At 34.1% G+C, this 27,105-nt stretch overlaps 1 protein-coding gene and 1 non-coding gene across 3 annotated transcripts; one reads left to right on the forward strand and one right to left on the reverse strand.

The window, feature by feature from the left end:
* Window positions 1-136: 136 nt before the first annotated feature.
* LOC117104320 (eukaryotic translation initiation factor 4E transporter-like) lies at window positions 137-19,067 on the forward strand. Of its 2 annotated transcripts, none has more exons than XM_033245112.1 (15): window positions 137-265; window positions 2,208-2,332; window positions 4,410-4,483; window positions 6,674-6,786; window positions 7,175-7,489; window positions 7,989-8,290; window positions 8,587-8,698; window positions 10,223-10,417; window positions 10,828-11,063; window positions 11,376-11,656; window positions 11,979-12,310; window positions 12,980-13,381; window positions 14,761-15,293; window positions 16,001-16,133; window positions 16,563-19,067. In XM_033245112.1, the coding sequence occupies exons 1-15, from the start codon at window positions 226-228 to the stop codon at window positions 16,754-16,756; spliced, it is 3,387 nt and encodes a 1,128-aa protein (XP_033101003.1). In that variant the 5' UTR covers window positions 137-225; the 3' UTR covers window positions 16,757-19,067. The 2 variants fall into 2 exon arrangements, with proteins under 2 accessions (XP_033101003.1, XP_033101004.1); XM_033245113.1 differs by lacking the exon at window positions 137-265 and adding an exon at window positions 803-1,186.
* Window positions 19,068-19,617: 550 nt separating this feature from the next.
* Trnai-aau lies at window positions 19,618-19,690 on the reverse strand. The gene has a single exon. It is a non-coding gene; the product is annotated as a tRNA-Ile (tRNA).
* Between the last annotated feature and the right edge of the window lie 7,415 nt (window positions 19,691-27,105).

The following is a 27,105-nucleotide window of genomic DNA, read 5'->3' on the forward strand; positions in this document are numbered from 1 at the left end:
CCTACATATTACATTTACACGAAATGAATCGTTATGCGTGTGCTAAAAAACTGTTGTGTTATTTTTTTCTTTTTGATTTGGTTGTACGTCCGTAGGATGCCGTGCATATGTACAGGTGGCATTTATTGAATATTCAAATCACCATTCGAAAAGCACGCAGTGGTGTGCTACTCATTATGCCGTCGTCTTGTTAAAGAAGAGCAAGGGGTTTCGCATTAAGCTAAAATGGGACAAGGTAGCACTGCAGAAATAAAACAAAAGAAAGGTAGGTCTAACGATATGATAATGATAATAATAATACTAGGCCTTACCAATATTACAACTTTGATCCAGGACCAAGCCAATGGCGGATTGCGCCTAGGCATAGTTAGATTTTAAGGTTTTCCATTAGTTGTCGACAAGTTTACTTTACATCACCAGTCCGGAATTTATTTTGTATTTACAGCCAGTATCACATTTTGTCACATTAGGAGTTTACTAGCTCATCATTTACGAGTTATATTTAGATTTTGTTAATATCTGTATTCATTTTTTGTTTGTTTTATTTCTCCTCGCGGGTCGTATTGAGGCATGCAATGGAAACGTTTTCATTATGAATACTTTTAAAGAATGAAACTTTCTTACGTTTTAACAAATCAATTATGATATCTTTTCATTTTTTTTTCACTTTTTATAGGCCTACATAACTTGAAATTTAATAATAAAATAAACACTCTTCTCTGTTTCAAGAGCCATTTTCATTAAAAAATGTATTGTTATCATCCGGGATCTTTTATTCGTTTTGTGTTGGTTTATTGGAAAATTTCGCCACCGATGTTTTTGTCACGCGTCGTCGATATGTCACTTGAATTGTTGTCTGTAGTTGATGTTTAATAAACTTGTTAAATAGGATCCAGAAAGTAAATAATGATTTTGTATAATAGCTTAAATTGTTTCCAAATTTCAGTGTAAATAATATACTGGTGACATATTTTTAAAGTATATTAAATAGACCAACTACGGTTGGTCTTTCGACTTGCACTTTGTTTTGCTGGTGGTGGTGAACCAGCGGTTGCCGTTGGTCGAACACAAGAGATCGCCTGCCTCGCGGGGTTGATGTGGCTAGGTTAGAAGCCGTGACAGGCTGCCTAGCTTTCCCGTCGACTTTCGTTAAAGGCAAGCGAAGACCGTTGGACAAAGGGAAGCGGTACGTAAGAAAGTGCTCTAAAAGAGTTAATTAAAGCCTAGTCACTAGGGCCCAGTTTTGTATTTGATATTTTAAATTCTCGTTAAAATATTGCTTTTTTGTAACGAATGTTTTTTCACGTCACTGGATGGAGTCCGTGACGTGGGGTCAGTTTTAGTCCTAGGCATAGGCCTATATGGGGGCCCAGGTGTAGGCTACCCCCTGACTTAATAGAGTCTGTATTTCTCTGTTTATGGATGGCTTATATTCTATCAAAAATGTGCTTTTCCCATGCACATTTTTAATTGAAAGGTGCTTCAGCATATGCTTTGAATGTTATATTTTATGGCATTCTTTAAATATAAGGTTGTAAGGAAAATAATTTCCTTGTTTGTTTTTTGAGATGGACAATAACACTACTGTAAACAACCTCAAATATGAGCCCTGGGCTTCTTTATTTTAGGACCCTTAGAATTTTTGGTTGGGCTTCTTTTCGGGATGGGCCTCTTTTCGAGATCGGCTTATTTTCGAGATACTATAACAAACTGATAAATTAAAGAGTGGGGCTTCTTTTCGAGATGGGTTTCTTCTCGAGAAGGCTTCCACAAGGCTTCTGTTCAAGGTTTTGCAGTATCTACCTTGGATCATTTTTGTTTTTAAATTGTAAAATGAAACTGATAATTTTCTTGCAGAGACAGATGTATGCCCTCTCTCAAAGATAAAATTTTATAGCCTACTGTACAGTAAACATGTAGGGGTAGGGCACTAAACTTTCTGACTTGTGCCTCTGACAATATCCGACTATGTTCTGACGAAGACCTGCAGGGACCAGGGATGTAGCCCTGGAGGGGCCCACTGCCTCTTACTGTGCAGTCTGCAATTTTGAACCATTTTAAGCTACAGTAGACATTTCAGAACTAATTATTGCCAAAGAAATGTTGTTTTTTAAAATGTTTAGCGAGACAAGGGCCTTAGCCCTTCCTGCTAGTTTCTCACTGATTATTAAATATATCTTTTAAGCTTTCCATGTTTTTGTTTATAGTGATGACTGAGAAGTCCAAAGAAAATGGAGGTGGAATGGAAACAGACATGAATAAAGATGACAAACCCAAAGTCATCAAGAAACTGAGCTCCAAAGATGGAAAACCAATTGGAACCTACACGAAGGTACTGAGGGTAGTTTGTTTTTATGATTAATAAGACATTAGTACTGTAATAATAATAATTAATGTTATTATTTATTATTGTACTAGTAATGAGTGAAGACTTCATTTTTATGTCATTACAAAAGTAACATCACAATGACCAATTACAATATCGTAAATGATCCAAAAATAGTATGACAAGAGGACACTAAGAAAATGATTTGGGTATTCATTCAAGAGAGTGCCTCTTATATTACAAGTTATTTTGAGTGTTGAAATGTTATTGTGTTATACATGCTGTCACTTCCTGCAGTCTCCTGACAAAGTCCACTGTGTGGATGGAAGCTAGAGAATAAATTATATATTGTTAGTCTCAAAAGTGCTGCTGTCATTTATTTTATATTGTTACTGCAGTATGAGTATAGCATCATGATTAATTTTGTGAGAAACATGTTTTTTCATGGTTCAACCCATGGGCCAACTCAGTCCCGCCAAAGATTGTGATCTGGCCCAACCCGACATTGCTAAAAAAAAATTTTTTTCCCGGCTGATTTTTAGAAAAAAATTTTTCTGTTAATAAGAACACAACCTACTATAGAACTGTTAACAGGAGTCTGGCATTTCCTGAGCGTAGCTCGCTGTATCTGCAGGAGTGGTGTAGAGTATTGACATGGGGAGAGGGAGGCAAATAGGGAATTATGGGGTCGCTGATATGATGCGATGCATAACAATTTGCAGCCCCGGCAAGCTCTGGCATCTTATTTTGTTCTGAAACATGCTTGGAAAACTTATTTTTACAGTCGGAAAGTGCCATTTCCAGGGGTGTCAACTTCCTCATCCCTAACCACGATGGGAGGGTGTGGGATTTGAGGTACTGTAGATGCTAGTGCTTTTTGGAATCGGACTCCTTATAGGGGAATTTCTAGCGCTGGCATTGTTTTTAACTTCTTAGTGCATGAGTGGATTTTTTTGTGCTAAGGAAATTTCTATTGGTAGAGTAGAGAACCTAGAGTGCAAGTTTTATTGTTTTTTTTCCTTTCAAAGTTATGAAATAAAAGAATAGAAAAATATACAGTATTCCAATTTAAGTGCCATTTCATCTAGAGGTGCCATGATCCTAAATTTTCTTACCTCAGCCCCACCATGGTTGGGTAGTGGTATTTTACCTTTGTCTTTGAAAGTCCTTCCCTTTCCCCCTTCTATTTCGAATCCAGTGCTATAAAAGAGAATGGGTTGGGCTGACATTGAAAAATTTGAGGCACTGTACACAATTTGTCGGCCTGCTGCTGGTCTCAGCAGATTGGAACTGGCCACCAGTTTCAAAAGCTTGAATACCCGGGCCATAAGGCAAGAGGCATGCTTAGCAACATAATTCACATTTTGTATAGCGCTTAATACTTATAGTACCTTGAGATTAATAATATAGGTTTTTCAGTGTTAATACATTGTCTCTGTCTATATTCATATGTTTCTAAATATATTTCAACATCAAATTTATGTTTGATTTGTATCCCACTGGAGATCAGTTTGTGAATGTAATGTGGAAATTTGCAGTGCTCTGCATTAGTAAGTAGGTGTAGAGAAATATAGTAGTTAATGTTTTACAGCAATGTATTATCTTATATAGATGTGGGAGTATTGTCAGTTTACAGCTACTGTATATTATCAGTTTACAGGTGCATGGAAAACTTAATATCATTGATTTAATTATGTTAATGGTTCCAAAAGTCATTCACAAACAATACAGTAATCTTAAAGTTGTGTGAACACCCCCTCCCCCAAATCAGTCCTTCATCCATATCTACTGTAGGAGATGCATGTGTCCATCCTGAAATATGTTCCTTTAATGCGATTTTGAATATTCTGCCATTATGACTAAGTCATACAGTATTAAATATATAGTATAGTATAAATGTAAAGATGATAATTGATGGTGATGGTGATAATGATATTATATTTCTTCCTTGTTAACATAAACTATAGATATACATAGTGATGGTTGTGATTATGATGAAGAATTCACATGATAATAATATTTGTCTAATGTTATGAAACCAATGTAGATTTATCACACAGTTCAATTTATTATTTTTTTTCAGGCTGAATTGATGAACCTCTCAGAAAGCCCAGTCTCAAGAAAGAAACATGCATGTTTGGCTGATGAATTCTGCGAGTAAGTAGTCAATTTTTTGGTATCTATCATTAGAAGCTATGATCTGATATGTTTTTATATTTACTAGAAAATGGCAGTTTGATTTTTTTTATAAGCATAAAAGCTATTGGTTCTCTCACAAACTTTGCCTACATTTCAATTAAATAACTGAATTGCTCAATTGAAAAGAACTCTTAAATTATCAAAAGGGAAAGGCTATTTTAAAATATTACTATCTGCAACCTGTCCAAATGCAAGGAGCTCATCCCCAGCTAACCTTCTCACCCCTACCATGCTCTTTTTACACTGCCAAGATCAGATTAAACACGCATTAATTCCTAAGTGATTACAAGCAAAGGTTAGGCCTACTGTACCTGACCACAGCTGTTGTAGGTTCCAGGTAAGACCTGTAATCTGGAATCAAATTTGGTGTTGTTTATACTGGCACTCCGGTTTGTACCAAGGTTGTCCAAGTCTGAATGCGTTTTGCACATCAAACCCAGAATGTTTAGCAACCTGAGTCATGTTTTTTGCCAGAGTTTCTACTCCGGGTACAGTATTGGAAAATCCCAGTTGGGTCCGATGTTTTGCTTGCAGTGTAAAAAGTGTATCAGACAGCTTAGTCACCCAGTCTGGCAAATCTCGCTGCTAGCAGCAGATACAGAAAATACCTTTGATTTAATGCTATTCATGTTATTTTGTATATTTTTTTTTTGTATTTTTAGAGATTAATGTCATCTATATTATTGTCATAAATAGGGACATACATTATTCTCAGACATACAGACAACAGAACATATAAAAATATTAATAAAATATTGTATACTGCAGTAGTAATCATCAAATCAGAAAATTCACATGCAGTATTTTCAAATTGCTTATCTGATTGCTTCTCATACCAAATTGTTATCCATGAAATTTCTGTTGTATTAACAGAATGAGAGATTGCTTAGAGCATTTTGTATTTCATATTAGCTAGTCTAATTCTCCATGAATCAGTATCTTTATTCAACATCAAAATTGAATTGTAGTAAAAAATGAATGTTAAGTAAATTATTGAGTAAATGTACAAACTAATTATATCTACAAAAGTACTGTAGTTGTGCAACAATTGGTTGAACATTGTAGAGATCAACAATAAGTGTTATCTATTTTCTGTCCTGGCTCTTATTAATATTTTTTCAGTTAAATCTGAACAGAAACCTATCAAATAATCAATTAAAGATGTACAGCTGAGTCAGTCATGAGTTTAACAAATTGAAAAAAAAAGTAAATTCCATATTTTAATTAATTTGTACATTATATTTAAGTAACTATCAATTAAACCTCTCAATTAGAAAAAAGAAATGCTTTCAATTAACTGACGGATAAATATTACTTTTGTGGTTATATTTTTTGCATTTAGACTAAAATAATAATGGCTAATAAACAATTTAAGGAGTTTTTATAATAGTATTAACATCTGTGGAATTCTTTTTTTGTTTCTATTTTGAAGGTAATAACTTATTAGATCTTTTTCAACGAACTATTTAAATTGGTTTCAATTAAATTTGTGAAGTTTCTGATTTTATTGGTGTATATTTAAGAACCATCATAAATTTAAAAAAAAAATTTATTTACAGACTTGTTACTGGAAAATCCTGTCAAAGGATAGAGAGAGTAATATTTATGCATCAAGCTGTTTTCTCATTATAATGTTACTTTGAAAGTGCTTGTATATGAAGTAGTATTTATTTTGATGGTACAAATTCATTAATTATTAATCAGATTATTTTTTTTCATATAGTCTTTTTTTATAATTTTCGTTCTCATATTACATTTACATCTTAGTTGTAGTGTAGTCTAGTAGTGTGTTTTATTTATACAGTAAATGTAATGTTCCATTATTCATGTATTTGTGGCTATTTTTATCTGTTAATTGGAAAAAATGTTGTTTATCAGCTGCTATTCGCATTACATCTTAGTTGTAGTTCTACATCCAGTAACATGTTTTATTTATGAATGTGATGTTTCATTCATATATTTGTGGCTATTTTTGTCTGTTAATAGGAAAACTGTTGTTTATCAGCTGCTGTTCTCCCACAGGGTAGACGTTTAAATTTTTCAGCAGAGTAAAGGTCATACTGTCATGTCAAGTAGAGCCGAGTACTATATAATGTCATATCATCTTCTAAATTGTTTATTGATTAGTTATTTTTTCATATTTTTTAGCAAGAATGGTGTCTGGGATCCAGAACGGTGGCATGCTTCATTCAGCAACAAGTCATCCAGGGGGAGTTCGCCAATTGGCTTTGAGGGAAAAGAGATCAAAAAGAAAACTCTTGGTATGTCATTCTGAATTGATGTGTAATTGTATTCAAATAGTTTAACCCAACGGAATTCTAACCAACACTACAGTCCTTAAGTGTGCAGTCTCGCATTATTTACAACATTGCTTTGGGCACATGCGTCTGCATCTAAGGGCACGATTGATAGCGCACATGTTTATGTCAGCTCACAAGCAATAATATCAATGTTTAGTTTTTGTATAAAATTTAATTTTTGGTTGGACATTTCTGTTGACAGTTATTCACTCTCATTATTTGGAAAACCTAAACCCTTGCCTCTTCTAATTATGAATATCGGATGAATTATTATTGTTAGAATACTTTATTATATTCTTCTGCATAAAAATCTCACTTTTTAAGGTAGCATTAATTACTTTATGTGTAGACCCAAAGGAAAGATTGAAAGAAGAACAGCGTGATGGTATTGTTCTAAGCCCACAGCGCCGCAGCTTTGTTCACGGCTGTCAGGTTAATACGACAAGCAGCGACAACAGTGGATCAAACCAATCAAATAACACATATGATAGCCGAGATGGACATGATCGGCCTCCTGTTCGTCGCATTGGTAGTGGAAGAATAATTCCACGTGCTAGTCCTTCAGATTACCAGGATAAAGATCGTGGACGTGGTCGGGATAGCAGAGATTATCGATACGAGTCACGTGGTCGTTATGATCGTGATAAGAGGACATATAAAAATAGTAAGAATAGTTTTTATTTAGTTTTTTCCATTTTCATTATTCATTTTGATTTTTTTTAAGGTTATTTTGATTATTAAGATACAAGTTTCTATTCATTGGTAATTGATATACAATCAGTACTGTTTTCAAATAACAATTATCAAGAGGTAAAAAAGAAAATGCTAAAAAAACGAATTGAAGAGATAAATAAATTATTTATTTTAAATTAATATTTTGAACCACAATGGAAATATGTCTACCTTTTCGGTACTTTCTTTTGTTTTTGTATTTGATATTATTTTAGTATTCAGAATAAATAAATAAAATAATACGAATAAATTAATCAATTAAGCTCTATCCTGTCCAATCTCTCAAATTTTATCTGATAGATACATGATATATGACTATATAATTGTCTGATGTAACCTCATCATGCCTATAAATGTAGGAAAATCACTAAAAATATGATAGTATAAACAGAGTATGAAGATTATTTTAATCATATGACTTTGAATTATAGGTCGCGAAGATGCCGAACCAGAATGGTTCACTGGGGGACCAACCTCACAGACCGACACCATCGAACTTCGTGGTTTCCAAGATGCTAACAGTAGTAGGAATTCTGCTGAGGAAAAGAAGAAAAAACCAGAGAAGGTAAAAAACAAGAAAGTAGAGCAAAATGGAACTGGTAAGCAAGAAGCTAGAATTTCTCCAGCACCTGAGGAACCAAAGGAAGAAAAGAAACCAGAGACTTCTGGTGGGACTAAAGAGTTTGACATCAACCAGTTCTTCACCTTAGCAGATAGTATTGAGAATATTTCGGTAAGTTCCAATCGTAGCTGCTTTGACACTTTGCCTTGCATTTTAAAAGTGCTATACTAAATAGCTGATTTGAATGTACAAAGCGGATTTAAATGTGCATGACTAAAATCAGTTTAACAAACCTAGGATGTCTGTTTTCATATTGGTCAGATAAAAACCCATAATTGTTTATCTAATTTTTTACCTAACAGTGTAAGAGATTCAGTTCTGACAAATTCTCTGCTTGTTTTTATTTCATTTTTTCATTTTGTTTTAATAGAGATGAATTTAATGCATTTTATTTTGATATTTCGTAGGTTCCTAGTCAAGATACAGTTGGATCTGGCAGCAGGTTCAGTCAGTGGTTTTCCAGCAACAGCACAAAATCTGTGTCTCCTGTACAAGAGAAACAAATGGGATTCCTTAGCGGTACGTAATACACTAGATGTGCATTATTATTGTGGGAAGTATTCCTGTTTATCTACAGTTATCTGTGTACATATTGCTTCACTAAACTAGAAGGTACTCATTTAAATTTTGGATGTAGAGTTTGTAAGGGAAATACTCGGTGGGTAGCCAACTAGTGAATTTAAGGTACACCTCAAATATAGTGTAACCACTACCCTTGAAGTAGTTATCTACATTTCAACTCGTTCATAATGTTACCCACAGAAAACTGTATTCCAAATTCTGCAGAAAACCTGTCATCCATGTCTTTAACATTTGTTTACCATGTGTACTGTCAACTTTGGATCTGCTCATCTCATCAAGTAGCTATATAAGATAAGCCAGGATATTTTTTGGACCTAATACAGAATATACACTTGCGTTTTATGGCAAGTATCTTTCACAAGGACACAAACCAGTAATTAGACTCAACTCTTGATTGAAAGCGCACATGCTTTTTGTTGCTATTTTCATGCATAATATATACTGGTTGTGTATTACAGTCGACCTTCCCATTTACGTACACCTTGGGCTGAAAGCAGTTCGTAATTGAGAAAATTCGTAAATCAGAAGTTCGTAAGAATAGCGCCCTCAAGTTTAAAAACGCCAAGTTGTAGCCTATAACTAGGCCTGCCTACCAATATCTAGGCTTAATTTTGCATTTAAGTGTTCAATAAACATTTATAAAAATTGTTGAAGAATCAATTAAATGTTAATGCAAGACAAACTAATAATGATTCATAATAGGCTAAGGAAATCGTTCCATGGATAGACCGACCTAATCTTCCATGTCACTATAGGCTGACTGTTCAACATACAGTGTTGTGGTTTAGCCAATGTTTAGCTGGGCCTAGCAGCAGCCATCTGCTAACTGAAGCTATGCCTCTGTCCGTAATTTATAGCAAATTTGTCAACAAACATTGATATAATTTGTATTAAAAGCACTGGGCTTATTATTTATCTAAGTCAAGGTATTTTTGTATAAATTAAAAAAAGGAACTTCCTATTTTTTCGACCTTCCTGACTTCCAAACATGTCATGAAACATGTTGCTGATGTCATCTTCTAAAAATAGAGCAGCTTGCTAATCGTTTTTGTTTTTTTTGACAGTGAAAAACAAATAATTAATACAGATGCTTATTGAATATCCGAACAGTGATTTATTATATACATTTATAATCGGACTAGCTGATTTGATTTACAGTGCATTTAGACCGCAGTTAACCATAGACAGTCTCAGAGTAGTATAGGCTGCCCAGCCTTGCCCTTAGCCCAGACAAGGTAGGCCTAGCAGCATGCACTGCCTGCCTGAATTTCGCCTAGTTTTGATTATTTTACATCATGTATTGGTTTGACTTTTCTAAGCCTAAAGTAGTATGATGTAGTCTAATTGTAGATAGTTTATCTTTCGTTTCTTTAAAAAAAAAATGTTGTTTAAATGTTGGTAAAATTTAATAAAAATCCCTTGAACAATTAATTTTTAGCATTATTTATTGTTTTTGTTTAGAACTGCAAGGTAGGCATAGTCCCAACTTGTCAGCATCTTTGTTCATGCCTATTAAACCTGATAGGGAAACTGGCCCACAATCCACCAGTGACATCCTAGCAATGTTGCAGCGCAGTAACATGGGTCCCCAAAGAAGCAACAACAGTGTTCAACGCTTTATGGAGCAGCACCAAGGAGGCAGGCAAAACAGATCGCGTAAGTTATGTTATGGTAACTTTCTCAAGAGCAGATGTAGTTCATTTCCTGCAAGCAATCACAATGATAACATACTTATCTCTGTATTATTTATTGACTAAGATGTACAATGCATGCTTGCTGTTAAAATGTGCTGTGCTATAATATTTAGTATTTTAAATTATGCAAACAATAATTATACTTCTACAACTCATCAAATGCCAGGTTTTCTTGGAATTAAAGTCTTATTTCCAGTAAATACATCCTTAAAAAGTCTCTGGGCTTTTTATATCTTCCTTATTCAGTACTCTATGTGATCTTGCATAGTAATAATAACTTTCACTTTGGCATTTTATTTATTTTATACAATTTTATTTAATTTTTATCTCTCAATTTTGTATTAAGTGAATTTGTTCTCATTTTTTTTGCAGCAACTCCACCACTACCAGGCAAAATAACCAGTGTCAGTGAATTGGAATCGCAGGTGAGGAGCCTAGCTGAAATAGAGGGTGAGCTGTACAACTCGCACTCTCATCACAACCGAAGCCAACACCAGCTTCACTTTGGGGAGCAGCCACCACACCAGATGATTCCTGAGCAGACAGCTTTCAACTCATTCCTAGCTAACATGCAGATTAAGAGAGGTGCAGTCCAAAGGTCTCATTTGGTAGGTATACCAACTAATTCTCCCATTTCAAGAAAGTATGTAGTGCTCTGTAATATTTATGTTGAATAAATGCAGCTTGGAAATGGGTTTGTTAATGGTTACTAGAAAAATCATGTGAATTTCTAGGAACAAACCATTTATCTAGGGTCTGGAATGTGAGGAGCGTAACCACCAGGCTACAGTTGCACTTCATTTAATCTGCATTTTGGATCCCTAGTACTGTAGTGTTTGCATTATTATAATAATAATTGTACATCAACATTACTGGTATTCAGGTGTATTAAAACTTCTAAATAAACATTTCTTTTCTAGATAAATGAAGAAAAGAGATCCCCATCACCAATTGACCTTGTTCTTGGCATGGGAGTAAAACGGCAATCTCCGCTACCATGGAAGGATCAAGGCATGGGCAACCTTCATCATCACCATATCCAGCAGAACCAGATGCATCAGATGAATACATCTCTCCAGCAGCTTCTGCAGAACTCACAGGCTAATCAGCAGCAGTCGATTATGAACCAACATCAGTCATTTACTGGTAGTCGCATTGGACACAACTACAACACTCTTCAACCACCAAGACCAGCCACAAGGTAAGTCTAGAAGCTATCTGTCGGGGTGATGGGTTCTAGTTACAATGTACAATACAATGTTAGTGTTAACACACAATGAGAAAACTTGTTCTGCTGTACCTTGATTGTAAATGTCAGTCCAGTACAATAAGAAAACATGTCAGACTTCAGGAAAATAATCATTTACATTCCATAGCTTCTTTGTGCACAAAGGTGCAAATATCTTTTTTAAGGCTTGGTCACACATCTGTTTTTAAAAAGGCTTGTGTTTGAAGAGAATAAACCTAGGGGATTAAGATTTGTTGCCATGTAAATCTTATGATTTCTTTATTTTTGTCATAAGGACTCCTTCCCCTGCAAATGCAGATGCTCTCTCAGTAGCAGCAATGTTGAAGCAAATGAACAACCAGCAAAGCCAGGAGCAACACATGCATGTGATGGGACAGAGCCTAGCCACAGACCAACAGCTTGCAGCAATTATGAAACAGCCAACCCTCAGTGCAGACGTTGCTGCGCTAGCCATCCTTCAACAGCAGCAGAAGCAACAGAAAGAGGTGTTTGGTGGGTCATCTGCACCTGCAGGCAGAGCCCTCAGTCCTCAAGAACAAGTCCTCCAACAAGTGCTGTATCAACAAGCTGCAGCTGTTGCTCGGGGACCTTCACCAGCAAACATTGGTAAGATGTCATGGCTACTAAACTAAATTTTATGATGCACATCCAAAAATAGATTAGTATGGTTTAAATACCCAATATCATGTGATGTTTAATCCATCACTCATATGACAGGGGTCTATTTAGGTGTATAATTAGTGATAATAAGATGTGTTTACTAGACATCTAAAAACTGCAGATGTGCATCAATAAATGACAATGGACCTGTGACATAGTAGTTAAGATGTATGCCATCCAGTCACAGCACAATGTCCTCAACCCTTTTTATAGAGCATCAAGGGTTGTATATGAGCTTTTCTGAATGGAAACTCTTTGGTAAATACATGGTGTAAAGACGTAATAGTAGAAGCTGTTGGATTGAGGTCAGGGGTTCAAAACTCTCGCTTTTGTCTCTCTCTACCCAGGAGTATAAATGGGAACCTAGTAGGATGTTATAGCATTGAATGTACTAGATTCCTGCACTAAGCAAGTAGCGCACGACCAGGTATACTCCCCAAGGAGTAGAGAAGGTTGCACTTCGTACTGGTTTGTCATTGTATGTTATCCAGTGACCAGAGGTAATAACGCTCAGTGCCTTTGATCATTTAATTTGGAATTGGGCGCTATATAAATATTTAATTATTATTATTATTATTATAATTTTTGTAAGTACAGTCTTTTTTCTTATTACAGGAAATGCAATGCAAGCTGCACCACTTTCCACCACCCCAATAAAGCAAGTCCAGTTACAAGGATCACAAATGAACATGTTGACACCAGGAGTGATGCAACCTTCTCCGAACATGAACCGCATCCCATCTCCGCAGGAGCTCGCAGCTCACACGCAGAACATCTTGCACAATGCTGTCATCAAGAGGCAGCTAGAAGTGCAGAAAGAGAAGTTCCTCGCGCGAGAGGCAGCCCGTAAGGCCCCTGCCGGTACGCCAGACAGGCAGCCAGTAAGGCCACCAGTGACACCTGCGTTCACACCGACTTCGGTCATTCGCAAAATGTATGAGACCAAGGCAGAGGCAAAGAATGAAGACCAGCATCATGACAGGGAGGAAAATGAGAGCAACAGGAGTGTAAAACTAGGTTAGTTTTGACCAAAAAAAATTACAGTATTCCACCTCATAATCAGCATGACTCATTATTAAATTATCCAGCCAATGGAAAGGTGGACCATCAAAATGTCAGTGAAACTTATTAGCTGACCAATCAGAACAGGCCAAGGAACACACACCTACCTGTAAACGTTATGTCCAGAGGACCCACACTAAAAACAGTCATCAGAGGACCAACCGAGGACCAGCAAAGTATACCGAGAACCATAAAATACGCTCAGGTTTATGCCATGGACACCAACACACACATGTGCTCAGCGTTTTATGCACAGATGATGCTATTTATTTGTGCAACGCCACTCAAATAAAAGCGTTTAATGCATTGTGACACATTTTCAAATTTTCCTGCTAGCCGAGGGCCTTTACAGAAACCCTGGAAACCTGTTGTACACACACATCCAGCACAATCCAGCACTAGTGTTTTTGGTCCTCTGTAAGGCAAAAGGTCCTCGGTAAAATAGAAAAACTCTCATTGAACTCAGGATTACACACTATATATTCAAATAAGCAATTATTTATTATTATAAGCAGTTGTTTAGCTTACCAATTCTTATTCTTTGACCTTTTTTTTAATCATTAATTTGATTGTATTTATTTTTTTGGTATTTATAATATTTAGACATCTCAATTCTATGTGATGCAATTTATTTCTGTATAAAAAAACTCTCAATCAATCCCAGAGGGCAAATCTGTGAGCTTAATATTAAATACAATAAAAAAAACATAAAAAGACAGATACAAATTCATTAACAACAGAAAAGCCAACAGTAAACAAATTAGCAATAGAATCATTACATAATCACAAGTCCACAATGTAAAATGTATAAGTCCAGCAATTAAATTCTTGCTATTATAATAAAAACATGAATGAGATTGTGACATATAAATCAACTAGTTAGGCTAAGAGCATTACACAGATTATTAATATGTTAATATTTATAATTATTAAATTCATTAATTTAAATTTATTAGGATAATTATTAAAGGATTATTAATATTAATTCATTATTTAAATATCTTTACAAATTTAAAATTAGATTCAATCACTTGCACTTAAATGTCAAATTATAAACTAAAAAATGAAATCATTATTTTAATATATTTTTCAAAAAGGTAATTAATATATCTAGACATTATTAGGCTTCATTCTGCTAATGCCATAACAAGAGTCGCACATTGTGTAGCACTGTATTTTATAGTGGGTAGTAATAGCACGATATAAGATGATCAAACAATTATATCAGAATTATATTATTATAAATTACATAAGTGAATTATTATTTGATGTTTATCCATTGATTAATCATTTGTTCAATTGATGGTGTTTTTGTGTCTTTGGTTGTAAAATAGATCTAGGAAAAAAGCTGGAGAGTGCGTGTGATGAACAAGAACACAATAGACAGGAAGTAGCTATGTCTCAGCCCCATCCTAATGACATGCAAAGAGCGTTTGACGTGTCCTTCAGTTCACCAACTCGTAAATTACACAATGAACCTCAACATCATCACCAACAGAACTACCAGTCCCCTTCACCTGTCAACAACCTTGATATGTCCACCAATCAAAGACCTACTCCCATGCAGCGCTCACCAGGAAGTCACCAGTCACAGAATCCTTCTGGTAACTATGATGGTATCAATTACAAGAAGATCTTGGAGATCCAGCGACAGCAGCAGCAGAAAGCAGCATTAGCAGCTGTAGCAGGACAGTCGCAACAACCAAGTTCACAGGGGCAGGGCATGTCTTCTGGACATTCCATGGCACGCCCTATGCATCATGGATTCCCGATACAGATGATGCAGCGTGCTCCGTTGATGCACGGTATCCATCCAGTACCTCAGCCACATGGTATGCAGGTGCCCAACACCTTTCAACAAATGCAGGTTTGTGGTCGATATCATAAGAATTATTAGTCATTGATTTTGATATTTCAGCTAACATAGCAATAATTAAATTTTCATATATTGCTGAGCGGTTAATATCGGCGCTGGTTCAAACGGCACGCCCGTTTATGGTTCTGGTGGTCCAACAAGTCTCCTTGGATAAGGACTATAAATCATAGGCCCAGTGTACATATGGCTAGTGTGTGCTGTAAAGAACCCAGTACATCATCCGAGACAGGTAGGGGGTTACGTCGGTGTATTGGTTCATACAGCTCCTGTTGTGGACAGATGAGAGATAACTGGTACCGGTTTACCGGGTAGCTCAGACATGAAGAGACCTACTGTGCGAGCTAGTCCACACCTAGAGCGCTTTGAGACTTTGTATAAAGCGCTATGTAAATCCAACCACATTATATCACTATTACATGTGATAAAAAACATTTATGGTAATGTTATTGACAACGTTATCCATAATGGAGATCATTCCCCATCTGAATACATCTCTGACCTTTAAGAGGAATATTATTAAAGGTTAAGGCTACCCTCATGAATAGTATTAGATAATAATAATGACATTCTGGCATAATTTCAAATAATTTTTATTTATTTTTTTACTTTACTCTGTTTTTCTAGCCCATTCTTCAAGTGGTGTAATGTGGCAAATAACTAATATTGATAATGATTATGTTGTGTAATATCAATTACAGAGAGGTCTGCATCCGGGTGGCGTTGGTGGTCTGTCTCCAATGATGATGAACACAAGAGCTGCCTTCCCAGGAGCAGCAGTAGTACAAGCTGGCCTAGTACACAACCAAACAACACCCCTTGGAGCAAGAAGAGGTATATATCACTAATAAATTATTTTTCTTTAAGTAGTAATGGAAATTAAATCTGCAGGTGTTCACTTTTCCAGGTATCATCACGCCAGGTGTTGGGTGGCTTAAATGCTAGTTATTGTCGCATGCAGATTTCAAGAAGTTGAAGATGTTTAGTCTTGTGTACATTATGGTCCTGGGTGTACCATGAGTATTTGTAGGCCTATTTATTATGTTCATACCATTTATCTTAAAAGAGATCTTATAAGTTATATTCAAATGAAAACAGTTTCAGGGTATATGCATTAAGCGTGTACAACTTCACATACTAAATTAGTACATGCAATAATACATACAGATATTCTTCATTAACAATGCATTGTTATTAAGAATGTTACACATACTTACATTTATTACGTATAATTATATTTAGCGAATACATCTATTCTTTCAGAGTTCAACTTGGCGAATCAACCGGTCAAATTTGCTAGTGAGACCCCAACAAGAGCTTCGCCAGTGAATCTTGCAAAATGGTTCGGTAATGATCTCTTACAACACCCAATGCCGCAAATGCCACAGCACAATGTGCTGGGTCAACGGGTAATCTCGGTTGAGGAATTAGAAAGACAGCAACAAGCTGTGGGATAGGACGACAAATGTCGCGGTCAAATTATTCCTCAGATTTTCATCAACTGTAAAAATGTGACCAGAAATGTAAAATAGAAGCTTCCAGCCACCCAGTACAAGCATCCTTTGTTAACAATTCATTATTAAGAATGTTTACATATACTTACTTATGTGTTATTGACAAAAAGCATATCATTGTAAAAACAGATCATTATAAGCAATTATGAGCATTTACTGAGATTGTATTAATATTTGTTTACTTTCATGCTTTGAATTGCTAATTTCATGTGTATACAATATTCCTGTGCCCCAGCACCGACTCACTGAGCAAGCTGTATAAACAGAGCTGCTGAAAGGAGTGCGTTTATTTGTGGTTTTTCCTAAGTTGGCAAAATGATAGTAGGGACTCCATGTCAGTTCTGTCTTAAACATAATATACATTGAGATGATAACCCAGTGTCTTCAGTATCATATCCAGCAAAATGTAAGCGAAGGCTGTTGTAGATTAAGCCCATTTCCCTAATTCATAGTCCTGTTGGTTGCTATAGAAACCAATGTCATTTCTTAAAATGCTTTTCACTTATTTGTGGTTATTATATTACATCAAATGATTTCACCTAATGGTATATAACCCCAGTGCTTCAAATGTTTAACTGCATTGGCTATTATCCCAAGTGTTTAAAATATTTGGCTCATTTTTTAGGTTAACCCCCAGCTCAAAATATAGGTCCCTGTGGATGGTTTAAGCTAGAGACCTAACAAAAGAGAACATTGTTTGATGGTAACCCCAGACAACATGCTTTAGAGCCATCTCGGAGGTATATCCTGAGTAGCCAGCCCCCTTTCAGCAGCCCTGTGTCTAGTATTAGATAATGTATTTAATGATGCAAGATGGCAAATTATTGAATAGCTATTAATGTGTAGATCAGTAGATGTCTCTACAATTGTCTTCTAAATGTATTTATTTTTGTTCTTTGTAAGAGAGTGTATATAAGGAAGAAAAAACAATTGAAAAGAACTTGTTATTTGTATTCTAAAAGTTAAAATGAGGGGAAGTCACCCGGTTATTTTTGTTCTGTAGTTAAATGTTTACATGGTATGACTTGTCAAATTCAAAAAATCTGTAAAATGAAAGGACAAAAAAAAAGGTTAATTGTGTGAATTTTTTTCAAAAATTATTTTTGGAATTGATAATTTGTGTAAAAAAATTGTGGTAGCTAAACACCTTAAGAGATGTTAACTGTTGTATGTATTTCACGAGCTCAAGTTAATAAATTAAGAGCTCAGATGCTGTTTTCAGTTGACAAGCTTCTGTACTTTAAATATGTATTACCTTGTAACAATTCAAATTTGCAAGAAAAACCGTTATGTATATATTTTGTAAAAGGGTAAATAGAATTTGTTCTTGTCATTTTGCTTAACAGTTTAATGTGCATAAATTTATGTTGCCAAAAAGTAAACAAGAAAAATCTGATTCTGTTTGAAGTAGATTTATTATGGTATTCAACGTAGTAATTTACAAATCATAAATTAAATTTAGCATTCATGCAGTGTGAATGAGTTACATGTTTGTATAATATATATATATATATATATATATATATGTATATATATATATATGTATGACTGTAAACTTTAGCAGTGTCTAATAATGGTCAATGAATGTATAGCCATTCAGAATATACATATATACATTGCATGTATCCGTGAATGCTGCACCAGTTTGTTTTTATTTTTATTAATTATTATTTGTTGTAATTGTTCTCCCCCACCCCCCTCTTGGTTTACCCTTCATAAGGAAATGAAGTTTGAAGATCCTCATTTATATATCTTTTCTCATAATGTTGTATTGTAAATGTGATTTAGTTGTGTTTAATATTACCGTCAGGATTTAATTTATTGTAAACTTCATTCTTATGTGTATATCCTGATAATTCTAATTCTTTAAAAGAATATCATAGACTAATTTCCTTTTGTGAAATGAATTATTGTGAAATTGACGTCGTGAGAAAGGATTATATCTAAAACATAAAATTTGGTGGTTTATTTGTAGATTCAGTCATAACAATTGCGGGCCATGTTTGTTGTCTTTGGGATTTTTTTTTAAAGTTATTCAATTGTTTTCTAGCATTGAAAAAACCCTTTAATGATTTCAATTGTGGGTCCAAGTATTTTTTTTTTTGTTTTTTGATGTCAAAAGAAAAAGAAACAAATTATGCTAGCTTCTTGTAACTTTGATAGTTACTAAGATAAGTTTTTTGCTGTTGGAATTTGTTTCATATTTTGCTTGTTTGTCAACCGTGAACCGTGAAATAAACTTGAAGCAACAAAAGCTGATGTTTTAAAAAATTCTTTGTTTTGAATTTGCAACAAAAATAAAAAAAGTTCTTTCAAAGTTGGTGATACAAAGTGGCCCAAACATCAGATGGCTGGTGGTTAGCTGCTGTATCTGTGCTGAACCGCAAGATCTTTGATCCCTGGTTCAATTCTATACGTTACTGTGATCGTTCAGCTGGAGGGTTGGAATGCAAGTTTCAATAGCGCATCATCGGAGAGTTAATTTGGTGTGTAATATGTGGCCGATCCACCACCAGAAGATCCAACAAGAAATGTCTTTCGAATTTACAAAATTAATCCAAACAGATAGATCTACATTAATTCAATTCAGTCATTACAATTGCTACAAAAATTTTGTTGTTAATATACATATAAAAAAGTAAAAACACACAATAATATACATTGTGCATAACTGTACACACACATTAAAAAATTAAAAATCTGGTGGCATAATTTGTAAAAAAATTAATTAAAACGAAAAACGAGCTGGAAAACTTTAAAGACAGGCCGAGAAATATTTTTGCTGATAGAAAAAAAAATTTACCTGGCCGATATGGGGCTCGAACCCATGACATTCGCGTTATTAGCACGACGCTCTGCCGACTGAGCTAACCGGCCATGACTGATTAGGCAATAATAAATTTCGTACTAAAGCATTACCGCGGCGTAAAGTAGCCTAGATATTATTTTTAATTTCGAATTGTATTAAATCATTATTGTGCTAATTAATTAAGGTTTGTACGATGCTTACAGGAGCACCTAGGCTAGTTAGTATCCAAGGAGTACTAGGGCTAGGCTAACCTACCAAACGCCCGGTCCGGGCATGTCCCCGGACCCCGCCGAGCGAGCCGATAGGCCTAGCCTAGGCCTAGGCCCTAGGCGAGGTAAGGTAGACAGGCCTAGGCTAGCTTGCCTAATATTATAAAGCCTTGCAAGATCTAGTAAGCTTACTAGGCAGAGGCCAGCTTGGCCCTAGATTATGTTTCAGAGATAATATGCAATCAATGGGTGTCTCAGAGAGGCCTTTTTCACGAATCGGTAGACATCTTGAAGTAATGACAAACACTGCGAATCAGCGGTGCGTAACCAACAAAAATAAGATAAGGTTTTGGGCTGATTATCTGACATCATGTTATTTTAAAAATTATAACTCCATAACGGGGCGTCGTATCCAAAACATTTTTCAGCAAAATGTTCTTAAAAGATTAGGCCTATTTTTTTTTTCAATTTATTTTTGATTTTTTAAATTTGTTTGAACTAATAATAATAATAACGATTTTTAAAGCGCAAACATCACCACCAAAAATTGGTGCTCAAGGCGCAGTGTCAAAACAACAGGTAGAGAACAAACAAATCACAAATAACAAATTGTAAGCAAGTTCATTTTTTTTTTAAATTTTATTATTGACAATTAAGCAGCACAAGAAATCAAAAAGTAAACCAACCTTTTCATTTTCTCAAAGTAATACCATCCTTTTTATCATAACTTGTCAGTTTTTCCTGGAAATATTTTGCATTTTATTTCATTGCATCTTTATGTTCATCAAAAAATTACTTACCTTACTTTTCTGATGTGTTCCTTGTTTCCTTATATATTTTTTTTGTCTATTGCTTTTTCATGTTACCTTATCTTTCTTTTTTAGTTCTTTCTCATGTGACTTTTTCTTTTCTTTTCATTTTTTCTTTCTTATGTTACCTTATCTATTCCTTTTCGTTATCTTTCTTAATTCTCCTGTACTTTCGTTTTCTTTGTCTTTCTTATGCTGCCATATCTTTCTTTCTCTTTACTTTCTCATGTCAGATTATCTTTCTTTCCTTGTTCTTTCTCATGTGACCTTTTCTCTTCTTTCATTTTTCTTTTTTATGATTCATTATCCATTCCTTTTCATCATATTTCTTAAGTTTCCTGTTCTTTTCCTTTTCTTTGTCTTTCTTATGTTTCCTTATCTTTTATTTCTCATGTTACCTTCACTTTCTTTCCTTGTTCTTTCTCATGTGACCTTTTCTTTTCTTTCATTTTTCCTTCTTATGTTTCCTTATCCATTCCTTTTCATTTAGGCCTATATTTCTTAAGTTTCCTGTTCTTTTCCTTTTCTTTGTCTTTCTTATGTTTCCTTATCTTTCTTTCTCTTTTCTTTCTCATGTTACCTTCATTTACTTTCCTTGTTCTTTCTTATGTGACATTTTCTTTTCTTTCATTTTTCTTTCTTTTGCTTCCTTGTGCCATTCATTTCCATTGTATTTCTTAAGTTTCCTGTTCTTTCCTTTTCTTATGTTTCCTTATCTTATCTTTCTCTTTTCTTTCTCATGTTACCTTATCTTTCTTTAAACCTTGTTCTTTCTCATGTGACCTTTTCTTTTCTTTCTTATGTTTCCTTAACCATTAATTTTCATTATATTTCTTAAGATTTCTGTTCTTTTCCTTTTCTTAGAGAAAAGTTTATCAGACCTCTCACCTCAAGTTTCCAGTCCTTACAATCATATCCTTTCACTTTCCTTACCTATTCATTCAAGTTACTACAAGTATCATCGTGACTTTTCTTATTCCTTATTTCCTAACTACTTACCGTCTAATGTTGGAAAGGCATCTCTTAGCAGATGTGATTTCAGAGACAATTTGAAAGTATATTTTACTTACAGGATCTAATTGTGAAAGGCAGATTGTTCCACAAGCGTGGAACAGCAACAGAAAAGGCTCTGTCTCCCTAGGAATTGTGTGATTTGGGCTGATGCAGGAGGAGTTGATTGGAAGAACGTAAGTTACGTTTAGGAGCATACCAATGGAGCATATCTGCGATGTAGTCTGGAACCAAGTCAGTTTTGAATTTAAAAACGATCAGCAAAATTTTGTAAATAATCCGGTCATGTGACCTTTTCTTTTCTTTCTTATGTTTCCTTAAACATTACTTTTCATTATATTTCTTTGGAACTTTGGTGTTTGTATCTTTAAAATGTTAATTAAGGCAGGGATAATTAAAGACATTTATTTGTACTTTTTGTTAATCTTTTCAGATTGTCATGTTTTTTTTTTCTTGTCATTTTCTTGGACGCACCGTTATGTAAATTTTGTGCCACTGTTGCAATAAAGTGTCGCTTCCAAATAAAGGATACAATAAATGTTTGTCCAATCAGTATGCAACAGGCCTAGGCCTACATGACACGATTGTCCCGAATGAGATTTTTAAGCACTGAATTCCATTTTTATGAAGGATTGAATAATTTAATTATTAACTTACAATTATTTACTTATCGCATTTACTTATCTTATAAGCATTTTCTAATGTTAGAAGTATATTTCACTGGATTAACTTATTGTTTATTTCATTTCATGAGACAAGTTCATCCAGCAGCATTCCCAGGCTTTTCATACATTTGTTGATAATTCGTAAAGAAAGAAGTGATCTACATTATGTAAGACACACAGCATCTTAATTACCACCATTGTTGCACATCACTGCTCTTGGAAACAGAACTAGGTGTAATGAGAAAGATGCGAGCTGATGGTAAAGCCGCCGCAAAATTTTTAATGAGCAAATCAGGTCACAACAGATAATAATCCTGGTTTAATACCGATGAGTAGACAACCCACCTGGACACAAAAATTCCATCGATGTTTGCAAATGTAATAGACCTACTTACTTGATACTTGGATAGTTACTCTCTTGTTCAATGAAATGGCCCTCAACTTCTCTTTAAAGATAATTACTCTTGGTGAAGAAACAGTTTCTTCTCGGATTTGGTTCCATTGATCTGTAACTCGGGGTAATGAAAATTGTTTGGTCACATCTGATCGCATCTTATAATAATAATAATAATGATAATAATATAATAATAATAATAATAATAATAATAATAATAATAATAATAATAATAATAATAAAAATAATAATAATAATAATAATAATAACAATAACAATAACAATAACAATAACAATAACAATAACAATAATAATAATAATAATAATAATAATAATAATAATAATTAATAATAATAATAATAATAATAATAATAGTTATTGTTATTGTTATTGTTATTTATTTATTTATTTTTTAAAGGAGTTGCCAATCAGGAATAAAAGTAACAACAGAGAAGCTATACAGTCATCAAGTAAATGTATTCTTGAACCTCCAATCTACACGGTGTATTTATGTCCTTTATTTGAATTAATTTTCTTTGAGGATTTATATAGGATATAATTTAACAGTGTTAAAGGCTATCTTGATCTATATTACAGTATATACTATTAATTGTTTCCAGCCGTACCTATTGTGTAATAAAGTGTATCGGACATTATTTGAATCTGTTTCAACCATAAATCCACGTAGTCTGGTTGTAAAACTGCTTAAATGAACTTTAGCGGGAAAAAAGTAAAGGAAAATTAATTTTTGGTTTTTCTGAATCAGCATACCCTATAGTGTCTCAGAAAAAAAAATCCCCGCATGCCTAGGGCTTGGGCAATTTTTTTACGGCACTTTAATATAATTTTGACCTAAAATACACTATTTTAAACTATTTAAGATGGGGTAGGGGAAATAAATTTATGTTTTGGTCATTTTTACAAATACTGTGGATATGGAATGTAACAACAACTTGGCTAAATAGTTACTCATCACTCTAATTTAAAAAAAATTATCGGAATGATAACGTCATCATGATAAATTCCAAGATGGCGTCCATTAAGGTCGGAAAAACTATGTTTTTAATGTAAAAATAATTTTATTATCAAAGTACAATACCTGTCTCTTATACACATCTAGATGTGTATAAGAGACAGGGGTTTACGTTTTTTGTTCGTCCGTTGTTCTTCCAAAATAGTGAAATTTTGCTTTAAAATACCGATTTTTGGATCGGGATATGGGAAACATGTTTTTGTTTTTAGTCACTTTTAGTTTTTTTCTATAACTGAAAACTGACAGGACCTTAGTTAAATACTTACCCATTATAGTCGTTTAGTGGTGGCCCCAGGGGGTCTGATAGGGTGGGTCCAAACACTGGGCCGACTAGACCCTCGGTCAGAGTCCCGGAATAAACTTCCCTGGGCTTATGGGAGAGGTTTTTTTTTAGCTTTGTATGGCCCAAAATTTTGCTTTTAAGTCAAAATATTAGGGATTGGCAATCAAAATAATGTTATATGGATAAGCAAATCATTATTTATGGTGTGGTGACCTCGTCGTGGCATCGGACGATGGGAATCTAGGCCTGTCAGACGGGAATTCCCCACCTCCCAAGCAAATTTGGAATGATGACGTCAACACACCAAATTCTAAAACTACGACAATCAAAATTAAAGGAAATGTTTACCTATTTAAATTTAATCTTTCTACACTACATTTTTTCATCATCATTAGTATACTATTATGTTGTTACTCTATAATATTATTAATATAGTATATCATTATTCTTATGCGTTTTAAAACATTTATAGTTTATAATTCACATTAATATTAGCGTTAGTACTGTTATTCGTAATATACTGATGTCATTATTATTATCATCATCATCATCTTCCTTATTGTCATCCCCATCCTCATTATAGTCCCCATTATAAGGAGGATGTTGATGATGAGAAGAAAGATGGTGAGGATGATGGTGAGGAAGAAGATGATAGTGATAGTGATAGTGATTATGATTGATGATAATGATGGTTGATGATAATGATTGTGATGATGGTGATGAGAATGATAGAAAATTATGGACAAGGGTGATGATGATGATGATGATGTTAATGAATGATGAGAATCATCCCTCTCAATCTCACCCTTGTCCATATCTTCATTCTCGTCGTCCTCATCTTCATCATCCTCATGATGATGATGGTGACTGATGATGAAGAGGATAATGATGAAAATGATGCTGATAAGGATGGTGAGGATAATGATGATAATAAGGAGAAGGAATCGGATGATGAGTTTGATGATGATGAAAATAAGGATGATGATGATGATTATGATTGATGATAATGGTCGTTGATGAGGGTGATCGTGATAATGATGAGGATGATTGATGAGAATGATGTTGATGAGGTTAATGATGACGAATGATGAGAAACATCCCTCTGCCCCTTATCCTCATATTCATTCTTGTCGTCCTCATCCTCTTCATTATCATCTTCATGATGAGGATGATGATTGATAATGATGATTAATAAGGATGATGATGATGTGGTTGATGATGAGGACAAGGATGATGATGATAGATGATGATCGTAATGAGGATGATGATGAGGATGATAATGACAATGATGATGATAATGAGGACTATGATGATGAATGAGTGATGATGATAAGGAGAATAAACGAATGATGAGAAACATCCCTCTGCCCCTTATCATCATCTTCATTCTTGTCGTCCTCATCCTCTTCATGATGAGGATGATGATTGATAATGATGATTAATAAGGAGGATGATGATGTGGTTGATGATGAGGACAAGGATGATGATGGATGATGATAGATGATTATTGTAATGAGGATGATGATGAGGATGATAATGACAATAATGATGATAATGAGGACTATGATGATGAATGAGTGATGATGATAATTATGATAAGGATGAGGTTGATGATGATGAGGATAAGGATGATGATGGAGGAGGATGATTAGTAGGATGAAGGTGATGGTGATGATGTTAATTGGTGAGGATGTTAATTGGTGAGGATGGTGATGAAGGTGACGATGATGGATGAGGATCAATGCCATAGCCAGGATTTTCAAACGGTGTGAGACAATATCAGAGTGGACCCACTTTACGTGTAAATTCAAACAATGTGGACCCATTTAACGCAAAAATATGACATATCTGGACCCATTTTCTTAAATTTTACCCATATCTAACTAATAAGGAATCTGGATCAATTTTATGCATAAAATTACATAATTTGGACCCTTTTTTAAAATGTGGACCCATTTTTTGTGGACCCATTGGAAAAATGGTGTGGGACTGTCCCAACTGTGCCAATAGCTGGCTATACCATTGATGATGACGAGGATGATGGATGAGGATGAATATGATGATGAGGATGATGATGAAGAAAATGATGAAGGATGAGGAGGATGATGATAACGACGATAGATGACTGATGAGGACGTGATGAAGATGAGGACGATGACGATGGATGAGTATGATGTGATGATGATGATGATGGTGATGATTACAACGATCGATGTTAGTAAGGATGATTACAATGAGAATGATGATGACGATGACGAATAGGATGATGATGACGGATGATGATAATACTGTAATGATATCAATAGTGGTAATAAAAATATTATAAATAATATTATTATATAACAGTACTAACAATGTAATTCATTCTAATATTAAAATATAATTTTGAAATAACAGAAATACAATACATTAATAATATATACATAATATTATTAATGATTTAAACAATAATAAATAAGCATAATACTACTATTAAAATAATAATATTTATATATATTCTATATGTGTACATTGCTTTGATCAAATCAAATCAAATCCATTTTATTGCAATCTGACAAGATAAAATATTATCTTCACCAAATTGAAGTTTAACAATATTAAAACATCAATTATTATTAAAACATCAATTATTAATAAAACATCAATTATTAAACATCAGTTATTATTAAAACATCAAAAGACATAAAAGGAAAAAATACGAAAAACATATAAAATCTATAAAAAGTAATTCTTAGAAGTTGTCACCGAGCGGCGCACCTGAATATTACCAATGATTAAATGATGAGATTGTATTTTGTACTTTGAGAACAATAATAATAATAATAATAGTAATAATAATAATAATAATAATAATAATAATAATAATAATAATAATAATAAATCTTACAAAAATAACCATTTTCTCCGCCAAGATGATTGGCATTATGATCATTTCAATTAAATTTGATAAAGAGTAAAGAGTAACTAGTTAACTAAGTTTATTGTCAATTTTCACATTTATAGCAAAACTAGAGGTGAATAATATAATGCTATATATATATATATTATATATACATATACATATATACGTATATACATA

This window comes from Anneissia japonica, unplaced genomic scaffold (assembly GCF_011630105.1).
Source record: "Anneissia japonica isolate Jap-2015-1 unplaced genomic scaffold, ASM1163010v1 scaffold4536_len1192065_cov207, whole genome shotgun sequence".
In the NCBI taxonomy this organism is placed as follows: domain Eukaryota; kingdom Metazoa; phylum Echinodermata; class Crinoidea; order Comatulida; family Comatulidae; genus Anneissia; species Anneissia japonica.

Bases quoted from the DNA above. Each gene is read 5' to 3' on its own strand.
- LOC117104320 (XM_033245112.1), top strand. From the start codon at position 226: ATGGGACAAGGTAGCACTGCAGAAATAAAACAAAAGAAAG. The intron at 6,787-7,174 runs GTATGTCATTCT...CTTTATGTGTAG, and splicing joins GATCAAAAAGAAAACTCTTG to ACCCAAAGGAAAGATTGAAA. The intron at 11,657-11,978 runs GTAAGTCTAGAA...TTTTGTCATAAG, and splicing joins CCACCAAGACCAGCCACAAG to GACTCCTTCCCCTGCAAATG.